Source organism: Tachypleus tridentatus, chromosome 7 (genome assembly GCF_004210375.1).
Source record: "Tachypleus tridentatus isolate NWPU-2018 chromosome 7, ASM421037v1, whole genome shotgun sequence".
NCBI lineage: Eukaryota > Metazoa > Arthropoda > Merostomata > Xiphosura > Limulidae > Tachypleus > Tachypleus tridentatus.
In genome coordinates, this window is record NC_134831.1 from 75,145,076 (window position 1) to 75,167,368 (window position 22,293).

Consider the following 22,293-nt stretch of genomic DNA (forward strand, 5'->3'; position numbering starts at 1 on the left):
CTACGTATTTACAACGCTAAAATCAGCAGTTCGATTCCAATCAGTGGATTCAGCAGATAGCCTGATGTGGCTTTGCTATAAAAAACACACACACGTTTCTTGTACATACGTGACTTTTCTCGAATTTCTAACATTTCGTGACAAACGCGTCTGAGAAGTGCAGAACTGAAATAACTTACTGTTTAACAGCAATAGACAAAGTGAATAACCAAATTCTCTATCTCATTGATAAATTCATTATAAATGATTCACGAAACTGACTATCTAACCCTAGCGAAACTAGCTTCTTATGTATCTCAAAATGTTTCTTCAACTTTCAAGAAAATTTTGGCCAGTGAGCAATACCCTTCACGTGGTATGAAACTCCCCATAGACAAACAATAATACGATTGTCTAAATGTCAAGACAAACATAGCTTACAGCAGTAATTTATTTAGACATTTTGTGCGATTCTCGTTATTCGGGATCCTGCAACTAACAAAGTTATGAACCCACAAACAATTTAGTGAGTAAAGTGTTTAGAGAGGTGCGTTTAAAAAGCCCGTATATATATGTACGTGTGCACTTCGTCAATAATTTTAGGGTTAAAGTGAATAAACTTAGGTTAACAATCCCACCACAAGACTGGAACCGAAAATTATAGTAACGCTTAACTTCAATTTCTTCTGAACATAATTACTTTTAGATAAAATTGGCATTTTATTTTATAAGATTATGACTACCACAAGAGTGAAGTGTTTATTTAATTTAATACATGTTCTGATGTTTAAAATACATACACATATAACCTAGATATATACAAATGTTTTATTAAGTGTCAAGAACCCAGCTCACTGTGAGAAGATGAACATTTTTGTTTAACATTAAGCAATTCTATTACAAATCTTGCAATAAAATTTTATAACTTATAATTTTATAAGATATTTAACAGAAATCTGAATTCACATTAAACAAAGACTTAAAGATTCAAAGTACTGTGTGAATACTGCATTTTTCGATCACTCAAGCTCTAAGAGAAGTAGCCCACACTCTTAAGTTACTCATGTCAGTGAACACTCCCATAATATTTTGAGGACGATTAATTTCCAGTTTATACCAAATCAGATATCTGTAACACCATTTTGGTTAAGTATAATTCACACTCAAAGAAAGGGATACTAAAAAAAAACTGACACTTTAAAGAAGATTAACTCCCAACTTATACCAACTTGTACAAACCTCTCTACCACCACTTCACTTACGTATAAAATTCACAACCGAGGGAAAAGATTATACGTAACCTGGTCAGATGAGTGCAGTCTGTATTGAATGACTACTGTGCTATGAAAATGTTACTAAAGACATTGGTTAGAGCCAAATAGAGCTAAGTAAATAGCTGTCAACTAGATGGAGAATAATTCTGTAAGAAGTTTGAAAACATCAGCTGCCATGCATCCACGTTTGATGACACAAATCATGATAAGCATACTTGTAAAAAGAAGATATAAAAAGAATTGGGTCTAGTTTCCCACCTTAACGTTTTTTCCAACAACATAATATGAATTTTCGAAAACCATAAGCAAAGGTAGCAAGAAGATAAAGCTAAACGTTTATTACTCTGTAAAGTATCTGTAATGGCGCATACAAATTATTTCATTTATTCGAAGAATACATTAATAATTCAATATTAGATACATAAGAGAAGTTCCACCCATTCTGCTAAGTTTGTAACTATTTCAATCACTTCGTAAAACTACTATTTCTGGATCTTAGTGGCATAATTAGAGATTTTCTTTCTTTTATGAACATAGTAATTAGTAAAAATTTGCTTTTAAAAACGTAATTAAAATAAAGAAATATTATTGTATATTTTAATAGGTTCCATGCATTTTTGTATATATGTGTGTGTGATATTCATTATGTAATTTCTCTGTATACATTAAATAATTAATAATTAAATTTAGGAGGCCCGACATGGCCAGGTGTGTTAAGGCGTTCGACTCGTAATCTGAGGGTCGCGGGTTCGAATCCTCGTCACACCAAACATGCTCGCCCTTTCAGCCGTGGGGGCGTTATAATGTAACGTTTAATCCCACTATTCGTTGGTGAAAGAGTAGCCCAAGAGTTAGCGGTGGGTGGTGATGACCAGCTGCCTTTCCTCTAGTTTGATCCTGCTACATTAGGGACAGATAGCCCTCGAGTAGTTTTGTGCGAAATTAAAAAACAAAACAAACAATTAAACCGAGGCAATCATATAGGCTATTAACTACGAAAATCTTTTCCTGTTTAATTTCAAATACTAAGACATCAAGCAATCAGAAATTCTGAGTAAATTTCTTGGGAAAATACTTTTATTCCTTCAAGTGACATTCTGAATGAAAATGGGAATACGGTTATACCTTAACGACTTTCGGTTTTCTTTGTTGAAGTATTGCCAAACCGAAGATTTAAAAGTTACCCAATGCCTCATCCTGTTCTTAATAGCATATGCGTCATAAGACAAGGTCGAACGAGTGTCGTGGAGTTGTTAAGTCACCACAACAGGCTATGCCTTACCTGTTGTCCATTTAGTAACTGTTTGATTTATCTTTTATCTCCCACGGCTTTACCTTTATAAGGACTTCACGCTTTACATAAAATACAAATAAATATTTGTACTACTTTTTCTACGTGCTTGTGATGAAGCACATTTGTCTCTTTTGCTCGTGAACTGTCACTCAAGAAATGATTCGTTGCATTAGAATAATTGAATGACGTTTTAGTACACCAACAGTTACTTCTACCTACCAGTCCCGTTCATCTGATATATCTGAATAATATATAAATAGAAAGGCTAATTTTTTGCACGTCCAATATCACCTTTGGTGCGGTGGGAAAAGGCCTAGTTGGCTGTAGTATAAAAATAAATAGATGAAACGTTGTTATAAGCTCGTTTTCCGTAAACTCGTACTTGGTCAAGGAATAATGACACAATCTATATTATTATTAACCTGTATAGTGATATAAATATGAAAAAACACATGTAACTTCTAAACGCAATATTCTGGTATAATATGAAAACACAAATGTTACTACTAATCGTGATATTCTGGTATAATATGAAAAACACATGTAACTAAGCACTAAACGTAATATTCTAATATAAATTGAAACACATGTAGCTACTAAACGTAATACTCTGGTATAATTTGAAACACACATGTAACTACTAAACGTAATATTCTAATATAATTTGAAACACATGTAACTACTAAACGTAATATTCTGGTGTAATGTGAAACATACATGTAACTACTAAACGTAATATTCTGGTATAATTTGAAACACACGTATAACTATTAAATGTAATATTACGCCCACATAAGGCATTTACATTATAATTTGCATACTTGGTTCATATGTATTCTTCGTTTAGATTACATATACTAACATTGAAAATCAACGCTTTTAATATATCTGGGTACAGTGACGTACTCTCTAATACAGTAGGCGTTTTAAAACTATACGAAAAACACAATATACGTTCACGTCGATGTGGTTACTTTAATTGTCTGTGTCTTTCTAACTTTTTTGTTATAGTTTTAAAACGACATCTAGAGGTAGTTGTGAAAAGTGACACTTGTTTTCATATCTCTAATTTTTTACAGTGTCAACACATTACGGCATTGTAACTGTTTAAAGTTAAACTGTGCTTACTTCTAGCTATTAATAAATCTAAGAATACTCTTAACATACTATTAATTCTACACAAGTTATTTCCAAAACAGACAAGAAGTGTTGCTAATAGGCGACTATGTATTCCTACGCTAGTATCAATTGGTCTAATTAGATATTGCTGTTTGTGAACTTAGGGAGTCTATATAAAACCTCACAATGTGAATTCGTTGGTTTGATATTTTTAGGTAAATTTCTTCCTTTAGAAGTTTCTCGATTGGTTAACGGTAAGTTGACGAATTACAACGGGGTTCGAACCACAATGTTGGGCAGAGTGAAAGACGCCACCTTCTTTACACTTCTCTTCCAAACATTTTTCATAAAAAGCATTTTGATTTTCGTCGGTAACAAAAGTGATACTTAGAGCAAAAATATCTATGTTTTTAATGAATAAGATCAAAAGATGACTGAAACATGTAGAAAGTATTAACAGACCTGTTACTAGTGTAATATTGATATCCAACTATACAGTTTTGACAGACCTGTTACTAGTGTAATATAGATATCCAACTAGAGAGTATTAACAGACCTGTTACTAGTGTAATATAGATTTTCAACTAGACAGCATTAACAGACCTGTTACTAGTGTAATATAGATATCCAACTAGACAGTATTAACAGACCTGCTGCTAGTGTAATATGGATTTTCAACTAGACAGTATTAACAGACCTGTTACTAGTGTAATATAGATATCCAACTAGACAGTATTAACAGACCTGCTACTAGTGTAATATGGATTTTCAACTAGACAGTATTAACAGACCTGTTACTAGTGTAATATAGATTTTCAACTAGACAGTATTAACAGACCTGTTACTAGTGTAATATAGATTTTCAACTAGACAGTATTAACAGACCTGTTACTTGTGTAATATAGATTTTCAACTAGACAGTATTAACAGACCTGTTACTAGTGTAATATAAATTTTCAACTAGACAGTATTAACAGACCTGTTACTAGTGAAATATGGATTTTCAACTATACAGTATTAACAGACCTGTTACTAGTGAAATATGGATTTTCAACTATACAGTATTAACAGACCTGTTACTAGTGTAATATTGATATTCAACTATACAGTAACACACCTGTTATATACATTAACAGACCTGTTACTAGTGTAATATAGATTTTCAACTAGACAGTATTAACAGACCTGTTACTAGTGTAATATAGATATCCAACTAGACAGTATTAACAGACCTGTTACTAGTGTAATATAGATTTTCAACTAGACAGTATTAACAGACCTGTTACTAGTGTAATATAGATATCCAACTAGACAGTATTAACAGACCTGTTACTAGTGTAATATTGATATCCGACTATACAGTATTAACAGACCTGTTACTATTGTAATATAGATATCCAACTAGACAGTATTAACAGACCTGTTACTAGTGTAATATTGATATCCAACTAGACAGTATCAACAGACCTGTTACTAGTGTAATATAGATTTTCAACTAGACAGTATTAACAGACCTGTTACTAGTGTAATATAGATATTCAACTAGACAGTATTAACAGACCTGTTACTAGTGTAATATTGATATCCAACTAGACAGTATTAACAGACCTGTTACTAGTGTAATATAGATATCCAACTAGACAGTATTAACAGACCTGTTACTAGTGTAATATAGATTTTCAACTAGACAGTATTAACAGACCTGTTACTAGTGTAATATAAATTTTCAACTAGACAGTATTAACAGACCTGTTACTAGTGTAATATTGATATCCAACTAGACAGTATTAACAGACCTGTTACTAGTGTAATATGGATTTTCAACTATACAGTATTAACAGACCTGTTACTAGTGTAATATTGATATCCAACTATACAGTATTAACAGACCTGTTACTAGTGTAATATTGATATCCAACTATACAGTAACACACCTGTTATATACATTAACAGACCTGTAGACCAGTACTCGTGTAATATTGATATTCAACTATACAGTATTAATACACCTGGATTCAATGTGCATAGATCAGTTTTTCTTGGAGAATAGCTATCTTTCTGAGAATGATATTTTCAAAATAAATTTCATACAAAAACATTAAGAAATGTTGAATAGAAACAACAATTCCTATTTTATTTAGTGTCTGTTGTTACCTCTCTGGTTGTTTTGTACCTAAACGATAATTACTTGAAACTACAAACGAAAACGAACAATATATCTATCAACTAAATTTAAAAATTTTTTTTTTTCAGTTCCTGACCTCAAATCGTAAGGTTTCTAGGTTCATTGCGAAATTCGAGGTCTTTGATAAGAATTTTAGAATTTGGGTTGATTCTAAAATAAATAAACGTATTACTTTATGCATAAAGGCCCGGCATGACCAAGTGGTTAAGGCACTCGGCTCGTAATCTGAGGTTCGCGGGTTTGAATCCCCATTACACCAAACATTCTCGCCCTTCCAGTCGTGGGGTCGTTATAATGTACGGTCAATCCCACTTTTCGTGACTAAAATAGCAGCCCAAGAGATGGCGGTGGGTGGTGATGACTACTTGGTTTACCTCTAGTCTTACCCTGCAAAATTAGGGACGGCTAGCGCAGATAGCTCTTATGAAGCTTTGCTCAAAATTTTAAAGAAATCAAATCTTTTTACATTAAAATGTCTTCAAATAATTACGAGCTTTGAAATTATATTTTATGTGATTTTTTTATTGGCTAAAATAGTAACGCTATTCTCTTTGTGTGAATTTTGTGAAAAGCATTTTTAATCAATAACTGGACTAGGTTATATTTCCGGGAAAATAGGAATGAGACCGGTAGTAAAGAGTGTTATCTTGTCTGGTGACGTAAAGGAAAAGAGGGCGTGTCTGCTTTCTCAGCCAAAAATCCAAAGAGGTAATTTCATCGTCTAAACACGTCATGGAACAGGCGGAAAATAGGTTGGTTTCTGTCATTTTTAATTACTGAGGGGCGTATTTACTGTCAGGCCCAACAGTAAAAAAATAAAAATAAAACACTAATGCAACTGTACTAAGAGTCACGCTGCATTTTGATGTTAATTATTTATATATATGAAGTTAGAAACGTTTTTGTGTCATTTCTAATTCTTTTTCCAACATGGATGACTCTTACAAGCAAAATATTGTTACTCATGTTACTTGTCACGATTTATTTTACTGAACATTGCTATATAATCATATTTGTTTACGCGCTACACATTTTAAAGTGTCAACTGCTAATTTTGAGTTCACTACACTTTTATTTCTCAAATTAGTGTCTATGAATAATAATAAAATGAGCGAGTTTTGTTATAAGACACTTAGACAGGCCTGTTAGCCACAAGATTGTCTAGATATATACAAGTGTATAAACACTATATATTAAAATATGCGGATAAATTTGAGAAATCGTTTAAATTGAACAAGTGTGTAAACGGTATCATCGCAGAAAATTCCAATTCTAAAGAAAATATAGTTAATTTGCCTGGTAATTACTGTTGGAGCACCATCTAGTGGTAAACTATAGTACTATTTTAAATGCAATGTACTGTTCTTTTACACAAAAAAATTTCAAAGCTGGTATGATGCCTTACATGTAAACAGTAATCATTGGTAATGTGCAGTATGCACGAAAGATATTAATTACTGGAACTGTTTTCTATGCATCGTAACATTTATTGTTTTGAATTTCACGCAAATCTGAGGGCTGTCTGCACTAGCCCTCCCTAATTTAGCAGTGTAAGACTAGAGGGAAGGCAGCTAGTGATCATAACCCGCTACCAACACTTGGGCTACTCTTTTACCAACGAATAGTAGGATTGACCGTCAAATTATAACGCCCTCACTGCTGAAAGGGCATGTATGGCGTGACGGAGGTTCGAACCTGCGATCCTCAGATCACGAGTCGAGTACCTTAACCATCAAGTCATACCGAGCCCCAAACACTAGGAAGTTAGACTTTGTACTTTATTAAACTTTTGCACAACTTTTGCATTTAATTAATAAGTAACTTCTCCAAGATTTTCACTTATTCCTAAAGGCCTTGTACCACTTGTTTGCACAAAATGTACCACTTAGCAGATTTAGTTTTCTGTTTGATTTGCCATCATTGATTATACGAGCTTCATTTCATTAAAAATAAAGGTCATGTAACATTTTATATCCAGATTTTTAAATATGTCGTATCAGCCTCCCTTTTCCAGTAGGAGCAACTTTCAACAATCATAACATTTTCAGATATCACTTACACATTGAAAGACATAGTAACTAGACACACTATACAACATGTACTTTTTTAAAAACCTTAAGAGCCTTTAATTAGAAATTTAATTGTAGTTTTGTCTGAATAAGAACACTTCTACTTGGGGTGACCACTGATATTCCTGTTTACTCTTTCCACTGAAATGTATAGAAGCAATTTGTTCTCCAGTTCCTGCTACACAATATGAAACAATAATATGTGACACATTAAACATTTCTTCCTCAGTTACATGTATTGAGCATTTTAGCTTCATTTTACATTTACAAATGCTGTAATAATAAATGGACAACCATTACACTGGTCAAATTAAAATAAACGTTTATTACTTTTGAATTTCGTATAAAGCTACACAAGGGTTAACACAACTAGCTTTCACTAAGTTAGCAGTGTGTATGACTATAGGAAGAGCATCCAGTCATCACCAACTATTGGGCTACTCTTTTACCCAATATTAGTAGGACTGACTGTAACAGAATAATACCTCCATGACTGAAAGGGTGAACATGTTTTGTGGGATGGTAGTTTGTACCCGTGACTTTCAGCATTGCGAGTCGAGCGTCCTAACCACATGATCATACCGGGCCCATGTATTTTAGAATAAATAGTCGAAAAATATGTTATTAAAAGCCAGACATCATAGTCAGTCCTTGAATTAAAAACATTTCAGATTGTTTTTATCTTGATTAATGGATATTCTGGTCCTAGTCTTTAGGTCAACTGTTGATTATCATTATCTCCTGAGTATTTCTGTAACAAAGTTTTCAATCTTTAAAAAAAAAAAAGGACTTACGAAAAGCAACATTCACTTTACATCCATATGACATTGCACATCTTCAACTATTTATCAACTTGACACAAAAATCAAGGGCCAAATAACAGTCACAATATCAACTTTATTCACTTTTTTTTGTACACACAGTAGGTTAGCTACAACAGTATTATGTTTTCCCTCCAAAAGTACTGATGCAATGGGTCATTAAAAAAAGTTTCTGAAGGAAAGTAAAGCAATCTATATACACGACAACTTTACCAACAGCACACGAAGCCTAACTTCCTTTCAGAAATATTCCTCTTAAACTTCACACCAATTTCTATTTTAATTAGATGGTAAATGTAAGCAGGCTAGGTTTTATATTCTTTTATAAAAGTCTTCCCACAACTTGAATCAGTTCTCTTAGATGATGTTATAGCACGCTAGATTTAACTTTCTCTATAAACAGTCCTTGGGTATTTTATATCAACTGTTGTTTTAACTGGACGATAAAGTCTAACTTGAAACAAATTGGGGTATTTCTCCAAACAAAACTAAAGCTGATGTGACATGAACCTTTAACACCATATTGGTGTCACCAACATTTCTTCCCCATCAATAAGTTTTTTTTATAATTTTTTTCAATTAGTGCAATGAGAAAGAAAAAGAGAAAGTATCATCATAATTACATCAATTATATATATATATATATAAAAAAACAAAACTGGAAATTATATTACACACATTACACTTCTTTCTCTCTTATCTGGAGAAGTACGTGATCTGATCGATTCCACAACTTATCCATAATTGTCCTGATGATACCCTCTCGCTTTAAACAACAGTATTATCTGTACCAATTTTATTTTATACTTTATGTGTATACATAAATGATACACACACACACACATATGTATCCAGAGAGAGAGAGAAAGTAACAGTTACAAAACAAAATTAAATGCAAAGATTCAGTTTTATTTCCTCATGGTCATGTGTGCAAAAAACAATTTTATAGGTTTAAACCTTTGGTACTTTTCTTTATATATACCCTCAGAAAACATGGGTAATACCACATGATCCTCCACATCCTCACAAATCAACAAAAATGTTAAGTTATATATTTTTTATTCCTTTTCTTTATTTAGATGAAAATGGTGACTAACACACACACACACACACACATATATATACAGTATTTTTTTTTTTCTCTTCACATTGGTTCAAAACTTTTACTTGATACAGACATTTTCTTGGCCCCAAGAACTTAATATCAGGTGCTAAATTTTACCTACAATAAAAAGCTAACAAATACACCTTTATCATCTGTTATGTCCCAGCTACTCATTCTATTTGATGCACACATCAAAATACATACAATGGGTCTTTTGTTTACTTATCAGCCCCACCTGTGTCACCTAATCATTTAACATCAATTCTTTTAAATAATCAATGATATAAAATTGTGTAAATGATTAGAATCCAACAGTAGTCACAGTTACCATTATTCAATACTTCACTCGTGTGTTCTCAAAAGCAAAGAGTAATTAGAATTGGCCTGTCAGAAGTTACTTCTTGTTTCTTTCTAGCATGTAGTGCTGTCAAAACCATTCCCACATTTTACCACAATACTGCCACATTTTCATCTTTAAATTCGATATGAGGATAAACTGATGACGCTAACACAACTACGTGTTTAAAGTAAAACCAAGTATTCTAAGAAACAAGGAGTTTATACCACATTGATGTATTTCACCAATATTTTTATTGGAAACAGCTTTTGACCTTCTCAAGATGATGACTCCTGAAACAAGATGAAAGCTAGCTCCAATTAAAATCTTGATGTATAGATATCAACAAGGTGTGAACCCATGTTTTAATCAAGTATTTTAATTCTGCTAACCTGACTGTTTGTTTTTTTTACCATCTTATTTAATATTTCTTTTTTCCATTTTATACCAAATTGGAATAATTTTAGTGGATCTCTTACATCAGAGCCATGTGGTAATTACTGCTACCCCTTAACTTAATGCATCGACATCAATAAAGTGTACACTGTGGTGCATAAACTACACCCATGCACATGCACCTCAGTTCACCAATAACTTCTTAAAACCAACTACACACATTATATGTATTGTACCACCCACCAGACACAAAACAGTTTTCATATATTTTATATTCTTAAACTGGATATTTATCACTTGATTTTTGTCAGGGAAATAAAACTTAAAGCACTTTAATTCCATTTAAAGTTTACCCTCAATGTTTCATTTTTATACTAACAATTTTCTGCAATGAGACTCAAGAAAATCTGTTTCTGTTTAAAGATACAGAAATTATAAGACATGCATAACTTTTCCACAAAAACGTTTCTAAAACCCCAAAACCAGAGCAGTTTTGTAATGATATTCTTTCTTCAAAGGGGGAGTGGGAACCTTGAAAAAGGAAGGTCTATCTTTTGGATTTTTTTTTTTTTTATCCAGCTTCTATTTCTTAGTATATTACATGCACAGACTTTTTATAATTCATTCTTAACTTCTTGTCATTACGTTTTTTCCAGTGATATTTCCCACTGAATCATCCTCATATCTTAGCATAAAGATTAACATCCAAGCTCTGTGAATGCACCAGAATTATTAATTAACATCTGAAATAAGAACTTACACATAAAACCTATGTTTTAAAGACCTAACATACCAAAGTTATTCATGTATTAGGCTACATCTAACTAGCCTGTTTGGAATAAACGTGCCAGTTTGTGTGTAAATGTGATTGTATTATATCTACATGTAAATAATTGTTACTGTGTTTGCAGAAATATATTAATAATTGAGAAACAAACATGATTTTCCTAAGCATGACTTCACTTTAATGGCTGAAAATTACTTCCAACTAAGCATGTTGAACATCACATTACTTCTGTCACAAAAGGTTTGCCAAAATTATGTGTGGAAATAATTCTAATAATAGGATTACATTAATAAAGTACTTTTTTTTATATCATTTAAACCATTAATGAAAAGTTTTAAACCAATCACTAAAGCTGAAAATTTCTTTATGTAATAACTTATTACTGAATGTTCTTTGTTGTTGTTTACAAATAAATCCAGTTCCAGTAAGTTTGACCTCTCTCTTCTATGTTAAATTTAAAAATGTTCAACCATTACTTTAGCAAAAGTTTAATACTTGGGCAACATTCACATAAAGTTTAAGTCAGTTCAGAAAACAATTTACATTATAACTTTGTATATCTGTATTTGTTAATTTATCTTAAACAAAATGCACTTGAAATTAACAACTTAATCAAAGAGGGTATCATCAGGATTAGTGCTTATGTTCTTTTCAGGGATTCATTCACCCACAAACTCTTTTATCAGAAACACCTATGAACACAACACTGCAGTGAAGGTTAGCCCTTTTGGATGTGGTAAAACAGCAGTTTCTTTCAAAACTGTTCCTTTCTGTTGCATTATGGGTCCCTCAGTAATTTAATATTTCTATAAACCTGTAAACGAAAAACAAAAATCAATATTTCTGGGTTTATAATAAAAGACGATTTTCTATAGGACTTACCATACAATGCTGAGAGCCCTCTGAAGAATGACAGACAATATTTAGAACTTTCTTTAAACACTAGTCTGTGTAAACATAAGTTCTGATGTCTGCTATAAGCAGTAATCTAAAATTACACTGACAAACATCTCAGACATTTCAAATACAATATATATATATACACTCACACCAGAAAAATAAAATATAAAAAGTGATTTACATATGTTCTAGAATATGTAGCTACAAACAAGAAGAGTTGTATGTTTAATTCTAACAAGATGTTATACAGTTTCAATGAACTGATGCTATAACACACTAGGACTAAGTAAATTAACATCACTGAATTATATGCCATGGTAAACTATGTTGGCATTGTTCTATCAAATGTGTGGGAAACTACTGAAGTTTTCCAAACATTAAAAACTAGCCATAAATCAATTTATTTGAGATCTTCAGATTACATGGAATAATGTGCAGGTTCACTGTTGAATTAAAACAACTGTATGGATTAAACTTGTCAAATTTTGAAACAAACCAGTTTTTCAACACTGATACAGACTCTAGGAAGTATAGATTCACCAATGGTCTCCATGTAGACTACCCCCAATCAACAGTGTAATTACATACAGCCATGGAAGAGATTTTAATAATCACTGTTCTAATAAGACAAGTAATTGCTGTTGTTTTGCAACATGTTTCAACAGTTGTGTAGTGTGTTCTTTTTAATGTTATTTCTAAAGCTCTGTTAGTTGATCATATCTTTCATATAATTCATTCTACATTTTCTTAAAAATGTCTTATAGAGTCTATGCTCCAGACAGACCATTCCAAGATGCTGATACTGTTACTTTGGAATCAAGCATGCATCATTTGTACTTTATGAACTGGCATTTTCTGCAAGTAAAACATATTGACTTGCCTAACAGAACTCTACACAACAGCATTTGGAGAGTATTCATATAAGATGACATTATTTTACAGGTAATTAGATGGATAAACATTTCACAGGATGTTCTATGTGCCATTATGCAGAATTTTTGTTTGTTTAAGACAAGGCTGACTTTAAAGTGATGACCACAGGGGAAGTGACTGACCAGCAACACTAACTTTTTGACTACTCTTTACTGATGACTAGTGGGTTTGACTACTATATCATAACTTCCTTCCCACGTCAACAGCTGACAGGACAAACAGATTTAGTGTTGGGTTTTGATACCATAAACGTAAAAGTCACAACCACGAGGATACACCATGCAGATGGCACTATAATACCAATACATTCCTTGACAGTTATATACCACAATCAAGATCGAACTGCTACCTCGTTTCTAGCCCCACACTAGAAATATGGCAAAGAGATTTGCATTTCTTCACATTTTAAATTGTGGATTAACTGTTAAGATTCAAATTTTGACAAACTTTAGACCAAATAAAATAATGATCTTTCTTTGTTTGGTGGGTAATGAATTGCTTGCGTACTTGAAAACACCTACTTTTATGAAGAGTGCACGTTACAGACTTCACACATTGTTTTAACACAGGTGGTCATGCTGAAAACTAGTAAATCATTCTTGACTGAAATATTGACAAATGTGAATGTTACATCCTCAATGCCATTAAACGGTTTCATATGTTTATATCTTGCTTACGATCAAGCAATGCAACCACTTCATTTAGCAAATTACTGTAACCTTCCTTTCCTCAAATTCACTTACTTTATAATGATTTGTAGTCTTGGAAACACTTTAACATTGTTAATATAACCATTAGGTGTAGATTTGCACTTATACTCACTAATTTCTCTGAAGCACAGAATGAATAGGCCATGTCATATATTCAGTGGAATCCAAATATTCTGGGTAAGGGAGTGTACATTTTTACAGCCTAAAGCACCATAATCATGATAAACATAACAACAATTGTAGAGGTCAATAAAATAAACCTATTTTGTACAGTTTCATTTTTCTTTTGGAAGTCTGTTTCTTTCACATCAAAGTCACATTAGGCTATTTGCTATGTCCACCAGATTAGCTTTGCAAATTGCCAGATTTACTGCTGTTCCACCAGAGAACATTCTGTTAAAACAGTCAGATATTTCTAAAACCAGAGAACTAGTTCACAAGAGTTGTAAAAGAGGATTTATTGGTGGTAGTTCTTAACTAATATTGACTTTTAAAAAGTACCATTACAATAATTTTTCCTCTCAAGACATTTCATCACATTGGCAACCATTTTGAAATGCCAAAAGACAAAATATGTCTATCCAAATATGAAAAGGGGTGGTGGTGGTGAGAGATAATCTAATATACTGTTAAATAATTTTAGTACAAACAATGGATTTTGGCTGTAGATGTTATCCATTTAATAGTGTTACAAATACGAATCAAAATACAATATTCAACCACACAACATGACATTCACAGTATACAATATGAAGAAAATAAAGATTTTTTTAACATTGAACTCACCTGTACTTACTAGGAATCAGACATAAATAAATGTTGACTTTTTAAATCCTCAAGTTCTTTTATCTGCTGTCTGAGGAAAAGTATTCTGGAAAATAAATAACATTAAGAGGTTTACATGTTTATTAATCTGCTTATGTAGTTTTCATTATATTTTTTACTTTGTTTAAACTGGGGCGTCTCCAATGTCAAATCAATGCTTATCAACTGTCTTATTTACAACATTCATAATATTCTACAGAAGGTTCAGTATATTATATTAAAAATCAGCAAAGCAGCACATGGTAATCATGTTCAATTTAGTTACAGCAGAATGTTGTGTATTGTAACTAAATTCTAATATTGTATGATATTTACAGGTTGTGCATTGTTCAAACATAAAATATTCATAAACTCATATCATAAAGACATGTCCAGATAGGGGGTAAGAATTTCGAAGAAAAAGATTTTCCTAAGACATAACGTCACTAGAATAACTAAAGGGACATGGAATACCTCGGAATCAGTATCGTCCATAAAATAACTTACAAGAAGTTGCACCTCAGTCATGGTGAGAAAAATATGATGTCTGATGAGATTAACTATGTGAACACAATGGTTAGTTGTAAAAGCTGCCCACATGCTCCTGAAAACATGACCCAATATAATCAAGAAGAATCCCCCGTCTGTAAAAGAAACACAGCTCAGGTTTACACAACTTTGGCATATCTCAAGGAGTTGAAGAACCAAACAGATAATTCACAATATTCCATATAAAGAAATACTGGTAAAGTTGGCAACTGCAGCAATCATAACTTTCCATGCAATTAAACTGTTGAAATGGGCCATGGAAAGAAACACTGCATTTGTACACTAGATGGCTTATGGAAACTCTGCAAGGAGGAAGGATGCACGTTAGATGTGACTTCCTTACAATGGGATCCTTCTGTAATAAAAATTATACTGCAAAGTTAAAGCCAATATGCATGGACATCAGACAGAGAACAAATGAATGTGTAAAAATAGAATGTAACTGTGTGGTGAAGTTCTAAATTCATTTTAACATAACACACTTGACCTGTGTGTATGTTTAATGTTCATTCTACCAATCTGTTTTGATGTCAATAAAAAGAAATAAAATTTAATGGATAGAAAGGCACAATACTTAAAGTCTGTGACTCCTAAGGTAGTTATAGTGACAATAGTTATAAAGCATGTCAATCTTTATATTTTATTAAAAACAAAATTGCTAATAAAACATCCAATACTGAAAACAGTTTCATAAACTAGTAGCTATCTCACATAAAATACTACAAGTAATTCTTATCACAAACCACCCCTAATCCTTTGAAGCATGGCTGTTTCTTATCCTCTCCATATTTTGTCTAATGCCTCTTTCCTAAAGTTACATAATTAGCAACTATTGACAACTAAGCGACACAAATATAATGTCAAAAAGAATATACAAGAAAACTGATTAAAAGGAATAAGTTAATTTTACAGTAAGTACAACAAAGAAAGATTAATTACTGAAGTGAGATAAACTACTTGTAAAACTTATCTGTGCAATGAATTATCAGTATCTTTAACTTTTCTCTCTGATAGTTTTGAAAATATTTGCTGGTTTGGAATGGATTCTCAGAGAGTTATCTGTGATATCTATTACTAACATGATAGACTAGATGGAAGGATATAGTCAACAACACAGCAGTAACACACGCTTTTCATGTCAGTGGAATTTGACTGTCACTTATAATGTACCTATGACATCAGCATTTAGAACACACATTTTTTTCATTTCCAATAGTAGTAAAATGATACATCTCATGGAACGGCAGCTCCACAGTCTAGTACATTTACAGAACACAAGTTTTTTGAAACTGCTGATATAAACATTCTTTTTGTGACACAGTATATAATCCTTTCCTTCTAATACCTCAGCTAAGCAAATTTCATAAAGCTAAACTTCAGACATCACTTTTCTGTACTACACAAACATCGATATCAGCTTATTGTTTATTTCTGAATTTCATGCAAAGCTACATGAGGGCTATTTGCACTAGCTGTCCTTAATTTAGCAGTGTAAGACTAGAGGGAAGGCAGCTAGTCATCACCATTCACCACCAACTCTTGGGCTACTATTTTAGCAACAAATAGTGGGATTGATTGTCACATTATAACTACCCCAAGGCAGAAAGGCAAATATGTTTGGTGTGACAGGGATTTAAACTTGCAACCCTCAGATTACAAGTCAAGTGCCTTAACCACCTGGCCATGCTGGGCCTATCAGTGTATTTACTTTCTATTTTGCTTTTCCAGAGTTCAACCTTATTAGCATTAACCCTGGTGCACTGTTGAATTAAACTGTATAGAAGTGAATGTACACTTAAGAGACTACTCACTTATCAATAAAATAAACATGTAATAGATTTATGATGACACATGAAAACAACAGAGACACTTACACCTATGTAATTACAACTTTCCCAAAGTCTCACTATTATAGTTCACTATAATTTTGTTTTTTAATTACAATAACACTGGTAGAATGGGTACAATATGTCATCATAAAGTGGAACCCTGAAACATTAACAAAATAAAGGAGGTAATGTTAAACATTTTATGGAATATATATTGTTTACCATTAACTAAACAGTAGTTAATTTTAAATGGCCAACAAAAATTCAAACAGTTATTAATAAATATATTTGCTGTTACTTACCTCTGTTCTTGGAGAGTAGCTTGGATTTCTCCTAATCTAACCAAAGACCTTGCCATTTTTAGATCTGCTGAAACTTGGGTGCAATTGAGACTGCCTATCATGTGTGCTTCTTCACTGTAGCGGTTGGCCTAGATATGTTATATAAATTTTCCTTTTAACCTACATCCTTTTGTGAACTTTCCATTTTATAACCCTAACTAACTAGAATGTTTCAGTCAAACAATCTACAACATAAATAAAAAAACAAGGCTACTTTGTAAGGTTCATTAGTTCATTCACTAGATGCTTCACATATTTATCTCCCAAGAAATTTTCAAATGGTATTTAAGTTGACTGATTGATTGTTTTGAAATTTGCGCAAAGCTACACGAGGGCTATCTGCACTAGCTGTCCCTAATTTAGCAGTGTAAGACTAGAGGGAAGGCAGCTAGTCATCACCACCCACTGCTAACCCTTGGGCTACTCTTTTACCAACAAATAGTGGATTGACCATCACATTATAATGCCCCCACAGCTGAAAGAGCAAGCATGTTTGGTGTGATGTGCCTTAAATAACTGTCCTTGCATGGCTAGGTGGATAAGCTACTGTCGTTTTCCTTATTTTCCATTGATGCAGTTTTAAACTGCCAACAGTAGTAATTTATGACACTAAAAAGTTATTTGAAATTCTGGTTAGAGTATGCTCAATGTTGAGAGTTTATGTTAAAATATTATCAATACACTGAGATACCTCTATTACACTAAAGTGACTGAAAACAGATTAAAATAAAGGAAGAAAGAAGTAAAATGAGTTTACTTGGAAATGAATTGATGTAACAAAAAGAAATATTATGATATATATATATTACATAGCTCTAATTATAATAATCAGAAGATAAACTCACAAGTCTGTTCTAGACTAGGGATCCTGGATGGCACTGATATTCCTTGATATCTCAATGGAAATACTTAAACAACTTACATAACACTTGGCAAAAACTTGTTAAATAATATATAGTTTCAACTTTAAAAACACTAACATAATTTAACATAGTTTTTCTTCTATCATTTCTTTGTCAATGACTTAGAACCTGACAGTTGAAAATGGCACTTGGTCAGGTTAAGTGACAATATTCTTGATGAAATAACTGTATTTAATAAATATACTTTGTTTTAAATGAATTACAAATTACTTTATTTACACTTTAATACATTTAGCGATAATGCTCAATATATAAGGATTTGAGTCACAGGAATATTTTGCCATTTCTATTGTACTTTCTCAACTTTATAAGGTTTACCTGATATCTTGTCAAAGAGGTAAACTACATTAACTTTCAAGCAAATATAATTTTGACACAAAAGTACAGACATCCTCAGATGTGTGGTTTGTTTTCAAGTCTTCTAAACTTCACACTAGATTACACTATCCTAATCTGCAGGAATTACATCTAATTACTTTCTCATGAAACAATACATTACTTCTCATACAACTGTATTCACTTCACTGACACAAACTGTTTATAATCTGATGTATCCAAAGGTATCTGAACTTTGCCAGTCGATATTTTCAAAGCCACTCTTTGTTAATAGTCACTACCATTCTTTTAAGACCTTACAAAATTGTAATTATAAATTTTCAGAGAGATAAAATAACCCATGTGAAAAACATGATCTGGTTAATTTATTCTTAAATTATTACAGCTTCTTAGTAAACAAACTGTAAAACAATGTACAAGTTCACTGTTTAAATGTAAGACACCTCAGAGTCAAGCAGAAATGCAAAACTGAATATGTTTTACATTTTATTTGAAAATTACACTAAATAAATGTTATAAAATGCCAATATATTGAATCTAAGGAACTTCTGAGTAAAAAAAACACTTGAAATAGATCTAAATTGTTATTTATACTTAAAATTTGAAATTTTGTTTCCAAGTGTGCACTTGACAAATCAAAGAGGCTCTCAGGTTATGACAGAATTAATCACTAGCTTTCTCTTCAACAGATTTCTACACAAAATGGTCTTATCATTGCAGCAACAGTATTATAATGTGCATCTTGCATACGTTAGGAAAAAAACCTAATAAAAGAAAATGTACAAGTTTATTTACCTGTCTTTCTGCATGATCTGCCTGCCAACCAGTGATATGAGATATTAGATTCTCACAAAAATATTTAGCCAAAGAAGGAGTCAGACTGGGCACAGATGGTTTCAGTGCTGCAGAGGCTAAGGAAATGGCTCCCGTTCCACTGAGGCTCTGCAAACTACTGACACTAGAGGTTGGACTACCTCGTCTGAAAAACAATAACAGAAAACTGTACTGGGGATCTGTTACTGAAATTTGACAGTTCACCACAACAAACTCTACAACTCATCTTATTTTCAGTTATAAAAAAAACAGTGTTATTTTCTGTAAATTGTAATAAGTACCATTAATGAGTTTCCTTAGTATAGAATTATTGGCAATTTCTACAGACGGAATTCACACTTGTCTAATCGTCCTTTGTGCTTTATTTTAATGAAAATTCCTTTAGTACTTTCTACATGGCTCAAAATTATACTTTCTGTACATGTTCACTCAAACTTCAATCACTTGTTAGCTCCTTAAAAATCATATAAAGCACACGAGTGTAAATTAAGTTTATTCTATAACATTACAAAATTTGTGAAACAATAAAGACTACAGCTGCTAAAATCTGTTAACTGCTACAAAGACTTAAATTATGACAATTTTTTGTCTCAAAAAAAAAACTTTGTTTTATCTTACTCAAAAATAAATTGGAATTTATTTTTATAAAACACTGCAACAAGAAACGTTTGTACCTGGATGAATGAGAGCTATAGTCTGATCCAGGTGAGATCCTGCCCTTGTCTGGATCACCTTTTTCATCAGCTGCAGGATGAGGAAACTGAAGACTTGTCTGAATGTGGGAATCTGAAGACTGTCCCGAGCTTGATGGGTGAGAATTCTGACTAGTCTGTTGTAACTGACTGGTCGGTGGCAATAGCGAAAAGCCTTTTTGACAGAAAGAGTCACACTGAGTAACTGAAACTGACCTATGTGGTGATCGGCTTAAACTGCATGCTGCACAGAAAATGAAAAAAACATAAAAGTGGGTATTAGCTTCTGTTTGTGAATACTAGAATAACTGAGATTGACTAGATCTTTAAATTTTCAAAATCAGAGGTATCTGGTTGCATTAATTCAACACATCTATTCCTTTTAAAATCACAATTAAGATTACCACATCAAATTGCATGAAATGTGTAATAAACTTTCTAAATAACATCAGAGGTCAGTGGAAAAACATCAACTGATTTAATATTTGTGCCATATCTTAGCTTCTGAATTTTATGAAAGTTTGTTGTAAAATGTTTTAATAAAATAATAGTTCCTTTGTCATTATAGATTTCTTATTTTTATGTTGTTTCCTTAGAAGCTTGTATAACTATCAATAGTTTTTAAATAAAAATATACATTCTAGTATTGTAAGTAATTTAATTACAATCACTGAAGCTCAGAATGAGTAAACTGTTAAAAACATGAAAGAAATAAGTAAAACTGAATTTGTTCATATTACTGATCAAAATGCTTCACTTTATACATTTGACAATTAACGTGTTTTTATATAAATTAACCTATCTATTTCTGAACTAGATTTCTGAACAAGATATATGAATTGTATTTTACCACATTTACAAAAACTAAAGATTAATTTACTTTTGAATTACTACTCAATTAATTTATGAATTTTAAAATAATTACATGTTACCATTTCTTAATGTGTTGTAATGAAATCTACAGTAAGCTGATCATTTTAAGCTTGCTTCTACATATTAAATAACTTTTTCTCAGAAAACAGTTTTAATAGTATGATTTGAAGACTGTTCAATATCTTTTCAGATGAAGAAGGTATTGATAAAGAATTGTATTTCTTAAAAAAATTATGAACTTTAGGTATGAAATTAGCATGAATAAGGTCAATGTAGTTTTGAAACCTACAAGTTACAAACATTGCATGTAGAGGGATACATATACCAGATTTGAGAACAAGGAATTTATCCAAGTGAATATTGAAAAATACACTTTAGACAAAGTATGTAAAAAACAAAAACAATCTTTGTGAAAATAAACATTATCAGTTATAGCTTATAATGTAACTGAAAAATATCATATCAATTTGAATTACATTAAAATCACTTCACAACCTAAAACCAACAAACAGAAGTATATGTGAAATAACAAAAATATTAAAAAAGAAAAATGAGCTTATAAATCCAGTTGAAAGGTCATAAGGTTACATCACATATGGAAAAGTTGACCTCGGTGGGTTTACCTTTGACATCAGAAAAATAAATTTAAAAAAAAAATTCTTTACAATTACTGATATAAAGCCTTGATTATACAGTTCCAGATGATGCTTTTGTACCCTTTTATAAATACACCATTACACCAAACAAACACCTCTGAAAAATGTTGGGTTCCTTGTATTAAAAATAATCATTTAATATATGATTTACAGCCTTATTTCCCTGCTTAGTTTCATCAGTAACCTTAGGTAATGGCTGCAGTTACTATTACATAGGATGCAAGATCAAATAGTGGGTACTCGTGTAGGTATAAAACATGTAAGCAGATAATACATTTGGCTGCTAATTGCTGAAATCTAGCCACAGTTCAGAAAATTAGTAAAATTTCCCAACAGTGAAATTATCTGAGTAACTAAAACAGACTTACATAATGCTTAATTTAGGCCTTGTTTGCCATATATTTGTTTACTGACTCTTTACCTTTCTAATATAAACTAAAATATTAAGTAACTGATAAAGCAACACAGCACACTCACTTGAACAAGCTGTATCATAATGTAGGTGTACTTATCCTTTCCAATTGAAATACAGTTGATGCTGACACAT

At 32.0% G+C, this 22,293-nt stretch overlaps 1 protein-coding gene and 1 long non-coding RNA gene across 2 annotated transcripts in view; one reads left to right on the top strand and one right to left on the bottom strand.

The window, feature by feature from the left end:
- LOC143255996 (uncharacterized) overlaps window positions 1-13,557 on the top strand; it is a 79,081-nt gene extending 65,524 nt beyond the window's left edge. The window contains exon 3 of the long non-coding RNA XR_013030956.1: window positions 13,031-13,557. This is a non-coding gene — a long non-coding RNA (uncharacterized LOC143255996). The remainder of the gene's footprint in view (window positions 1-13,030) is intronic.
- Window positions 8,798-22,293, bottom strand: part of LOC143255993 (WW domain-containing adapter protein with coiled-coil-like) — a 52,748-nt gene continuing 39,252 nt past the window's right edge. Inside the window, exons 10-14 of the mRNA XM_076512510.1 lie at window positions 20,200-20,461; window positions 19,487-19,670; window positions 17,394-17,521; window positions 14,696-14,780; window positions 8,798-12,180 (exon numbers count right to left, since the gene is read on the bottom strand). Coding sequence (XP_076368625.1) covers window positions 14,705-14,780; window positions 17,394-17,521; window positions 19,487-19,670; window positions 20,200-20,461 — 650 coding nt within the window. The 3' untranslated portion in view covers window positions 8,798-12,180; window positions 14,696-14,704. The remainder of the gene's footprint in view (window positions 12,181-14,695; window positions 14,781-17,393; window positions 17,522-19,486; window positions 19,671-20,199; window positions 20,462-22,293) is intronic.